Below are 4,545 nucleotides of genomic sequence, written 5' to 3'. Positions count from 1 at the left end.
GAACCAAAGAGCAATATGTTTGTCCCAGCCTTGCGAGAGCCAGATGTGGGCGGGAGACATTTGGAGATGGGGCCCTGGGCAGAGGCAAAGTGGGTAAGACCAAGGGGGCTGAAGAAGGCTGGCCTCTCACCTCAAAGCAACCGGTGGCTGATCTCTCTCTGCTTTTGAACTGGCTCAGCATTGCGGGGCATATGGGGCAGCGAATAGGGAGGGAAGGGTGGCTCCGACTTGGACAAGAGCAGCGAGAGAGGGTCACCCCTTGACTACTGGGTTGGTAGCTGAGAAGAAGGGAGGGCAGCCTCGGAATGGGCAAAGCCAAGGACAGCACAGGGCAACACAGACACAGAGAATCCACATAGATAGAAAACAGTGAGACACAACACAAAGAAAGCACAAACCAACACATGAAAACAGAGGCAAGATGCTACTTTATTACACACTGAGCCATTTCTGTTCATTGCTTCCTATGTGCCTTCTAGGAAAGTCATGGGAAGGATCCCAGGAGACAGCTTCCATGGGTTTCCCTTAACATTTGTAACAAAATCACAACAATGGAGAAGTCTGGGTGTTACACAACAACTGCCTAATTTTCACACACTACATTTCTGGGCAAGAAGGATGCACCGCCCCTTCCCATCCGCTTTGGACGGAGGAGACTTGATTTTTATCTCTTCAATCCATTTAATGGCAAAGCCAGCCTGTCTCACTGCCTCTTCTATCATTTCCTTTTCCAGGTAAATGTTAGAGAACCTGTGTTGGCCAACGATGTAATAGCGTGATTGAAGGGTTGAGTAAAACAGGAGGTGCCCCCCTGGTTTCAGAAGGGAACTGATGTTCCTGAAGGCCGATCGGTAGGTGGGGATGTCTTTGCAAGCCCCATCGAAGCACAAACTGGAGAGCAGGCAATCTGCGGGGGGAAGAACCAAGGGGGCCAAAGGGTTGGGTTGGGTCACGTCGCATTTCAGGTACCGCTTGATGGCTCTTCGGACTTTCTCTTCCTTCTCTGGCCATTTGTCCCTGGGGGGAAAGAAAGGAAGAATGTGACCTGCCTACCTTCAAACCTTGGTCAACCTAGAGTTCCCCTTCTTTTTATGGATGGTTTCAAGAACAGGAAAGCCCTTCTCTCTAGAAAAATCTCCTTCTTGCCTAGGTTCAAATATCAATCTGGAAAGGTTGTGGACAATGTTCCTCCACCTTGGCAATTCTTCAGATGTTTGGGTTTCAACTCCCAGAATTCCCCAAACAACACAAGAAATCCCAGTCTTGAGTGTTGCCCATGGAAAGCAACAGACATGTAGCTTCCATGGCAGTCACCAATCTCTTTCTCTTGGTACCACTACCTCAGAGATGGGGAGGGGATGTCAGCCTCTGTATCACTATTGCTTTCGGCTGCCCTTGAAACAGGGGGGAGGGAAAGCATGGCATTTGAGAAGGGAAGTTTTAAATACAGGAGGGAGTTTTGTTCTCACCATCTAAATAATAAATAATTTCAATAAACTAATTATGAGCCATGAATGACTATGTTATCCTGAAAATTTCATAACTTCTGCCCCTTGATTAAATGATCAAGATGGAAATAGGTGATGGCAGCCTTTGTGTGACGATGCCCCCTCTCTGGCATCTTAGAGTTGCTGTGGAAATGGTCAATTTATATGTTCTGTTAATTCACTCCTGAGCAGCACATAGATTCCTGCTGCCTTTCTCCAGTAGGAAGTGGCAGGATGAGGACCACTGGTGTCCTTACCAGGTTAATGGGTAAGAGTAATGAGTGAGCCCACCAGGCATTTGGGCCAAGTAAAGCAAGGAGGAGAACATCAAGGTATGGAGGGTTGAATAGGCTGAAAACTTTGGTTCTTCATCTTTCTGAGTCTGATGCAAGAAGTACCTGAGAAGCTCAGTTTCTTCTTGAGAAACTCAAAACATGAGATGGAAGCCAATGGAGTATGGCTAGAGAGACCCTGGCTAGATGGAGATCCCACCAGGAGTGAAAGTTTGGGAAGGGGAGATCCAAAGAAGAAATGGATCATTGAGGAGGAGAGGATCCTGTAGATCCTGCAGAAGACTTAAACCAGAGACTGAGTCTGGAACAACTGATTCTCCACTTCCCATCTGCTGAGAAGAAACTGTGGGCTTCTTCCCACTTTCCTTTCCCAGCAAGATGGACCCAAAAGCCATGTCTCAATCTCAGCAGCGGCTAGCCTTGCTTCCTGAAAGAGATTCCCTTTTGGTTCTTCCGTGTGGACTCTTCCGGTCTGCACAATTACTCTCCTGTTAAGCTTCTACTGCAAAATCTCTCCTACTGCATTTTCACACACGTATGGATTAGTCAAAGTTAAAAGAAAAGGATCTGGTTGCCTCCTCTAGTTGACTCTTAGTTAATCTTAGTCTTAAAGACTTCCAAAGGAAAAGCTAAGTTCTTCTTCTACCTACCTGTCTCCCTCCAACTCACAGACGTATTTCACGATGGGGGTCCAGTCAAAAGCCCCTGGCTCCTTCTTCAGCCATCTCTGGACCTCCTCCCGGTTCTGGAGAGAGTAATCGGTGGCTATGATCTCCCTGAAGGACTCGCAGGCAGAGAGGAACTGGTAGATGGATGCGCCACTGCCAATGTCAATCAGGGTGTCTCCCTTGATGCCATCTGGAGCAGAAGTGGTATTCAGCAGGTTCTCCTTCCCTTCCCTTCTTAGCATTCCCATGAACCTGTCTCCAACCCACCTGTCTCCCCATTCTTAGGAAGAAATAAACACATGTGAAAGAGATTGGGGAAACTTCTTCGTTGTGTTTCATTCCCAGATCAGTTTGCCCAAATGATCAAGTAATAGAGGATAAAATTACAGGATTAGAAGGGATGTTTGTGACCATTTTGGCACCTGCCTTTTGTGAGCTACTTTCATTCCTTGGCTGTTTGTACCCTGAAGAGGACCTCTAAGGGGTGCAGATTACGATCAGCAGAATTGTGAAGATGAAAGCATGACTTTGAGATCTGCCTCCTGGCTCCTCCTGAGCATCTCACATCAACAAGCATCCCTTACCTTGAGTTGGGGAAGTCAAGACTTACCTACGGTGAATGCCCTGTGGGCCCCTCTCAGGAAAAAGGTTACAAACTGACCCATTCCTTCATCCACAAGGCTAACTTTGTAGTACTTTTCCAGATGGTCCCTGGGATCAAAATGCTGAGCGTAAAAATCTTTCCCTGTGTAAGGCTCTTCCATCATCCCAAAAATACTTTTACTGACTTCTGGTCGTTCCTTTTATGTTCTGAGGATTATTATACTTTGACCTTGGCTGGCTCCACCTCCTGCTTTCCCTTACAGATACATTCCTCAAGAAACCACACTGTTGTATCCCACAGCGTTATCCTTTTGCCCATTTCTTGATTTGAAGCAAGGAACTGACCGCTCCATTTTATGCAATCAGATGTTCTCCCTTGGAAGAGAGTCAGCAGAAGAGCCCCTTCCCCTCTCGGGACGAAGAAAGGAAGGGGGAAAGGAAGGGCTGGATCCTCTTGTGGTTGAGCCAGAGAAACCAGAGAGGCATGGCAGAGAAGAGTTCCTTCATGCCAGGGCCAGACAGCCAAGCCGTCAGGCTCCACCTCTCCTTTCTTACTGCCCTACCTCTGGCCCAGAATCATAGGGCTGGAAGGGACCTCAAGGATCTTCTATTCCCGCCCCCTGCCCAAGGCATGAGTCCTGTACCATCCCACTCAAATGGCTGGCCAGTTTATTTTTGAGAACCTCCAGTGGTGGAGCACTCAAGAAGGCAAGCTATTCCATTGTCTAATTGTTCTCACTGTCAGAAATTTCTCCTTATTCCTAAATTGTATGTCTCTTTGACAAGCTTCCACCCATTACTTCTTATCCTGACTTCGGGTGCCCTAGATAATAGTTCAAAATAGGTAGTTTGTGTCCTGGGCTGCCTCGATCCTCAGGGCCGTGGAAGCTGTTCTTCAAAGCCAACACTCTAAACTGATTGTGCAGGGCAAATTCCGGGTAGGACTTTTCCCTGAAAAATCTGAGGAATACCCTCTGTTCTCCTGGATGCCTTCTCTGTTCTCAGAAACATTTTGGGTTCTGGGCATTGACCATCTCTTGTCTTCCAAATAAGGGAAACCCAGCAAAAATGGATCTTGTGATAGTGGAAATCTTCTTCTTCTTCTGTGACCACGTCTGCCACCAGCCCACTCAACGCCTTCTTCCTGCTAGAAGCACAATGGCAGAACTTGGGAATATATTTTTTTGGGAAAGAATTTTTTTGTTGTTAAACAGACAAACACAACACAGGAAAAAAAATCATCTTTCATTACATATTGTGGAAGTGTGTCGATTGGTTACAAATAACTTTCGTGCATCTCTTCCGCAGTCATTACTTATAGTTCATATCATATTGTATATTTAAATCAAAAATCTGTATATATCTTACTATCAACATCTCACAATTCTCACTTGACTATAATTGTTTTAATGTCCTTTTGCATGAAATAATCCAAAATTGAAAAACACAACCACATAATGACATTTCATAATTATTTCTAATATCATCTAATAA

The 4,545-nt window shown here is 45.9% G+C and overlaps 1 protein-coding gene across 2 annotated transcripts; it reads right to left on the bottom strand.

Moving 5' to 3' along the window:
- Positions 1–449: 449 nt before the first annotated feature.
- Positions 450–4,226, bottom strand: LOC309395928 (nicotinamide N-methyltransferase-like). 2 transcript variants are annotated; one of them, XM_081960613.1, is made up of 4 exons: positions 4,023–4,226; positions 3,059–3,159; positions 2,431–2,638; positions 450–1,017 (listed from the first exon to the last, which is right to left on the bottom strand). In XM_081960613.1, exons 1-4 carry the CDS (start codon positions 4,076–4,078, stop codon positions 591–593), a joined length of 792 nt encoding a protein of 263 aa, XP_081816739.1. In that variant the 5' UTR covers positions 4,079–4,226; the 3' UTR covers positions 450–590. The 2 variants fall into 2 exon arrangements, with proteins under 2 accessions (XP_081816739.1, XP_081816738.1); XM_081960612.1 differs by lacking the exon at positions 4,023–4,226 and having other exon boundaries at positions 3,059–3,398.
- Positions 4,227–4,545: the final 319 nt, after the last annotated feature.

This window comes from Natrix helvetica (assembly GCF_964273705.1).
Source record: "Natrix helvetica genome assembly, chromosome: 8".
Lineage (NCBI taxonomy): Eukaryota > Metazoa > Chordata > Lepidosauria > Squamata > Natricidae > Natrix > Natrix helvetica.
This window is presented reverse-complemented; position numbering and strand designations above follow the sequence as displayed.

Bases quoted from the DNA above. Each gene is read 5' to 3' on its own strand.
- LOC309395928 (XM_081960613.1), bottom strand. From the start codon at position 4,078: ATGCCCAGAACCCAAAATGTTTCTGAGAACAGAGAAGGCATCCAGGAG. The intron at 3,160-4,022 runs GTATTCCTCAGA...TTTTGATCCCAG, and splicing joins GGCATCCAGGAGAACAGAGG to GGACCATCTGGAAAAGTACT. The intron at 1,018-2,430 runs GTAGGTAGAAGA...CTTTCCCCCCAG, and splicing joins TGTGAGTTGGAGGGAGACAG to GGACAAATGGCCAGAGAAGG.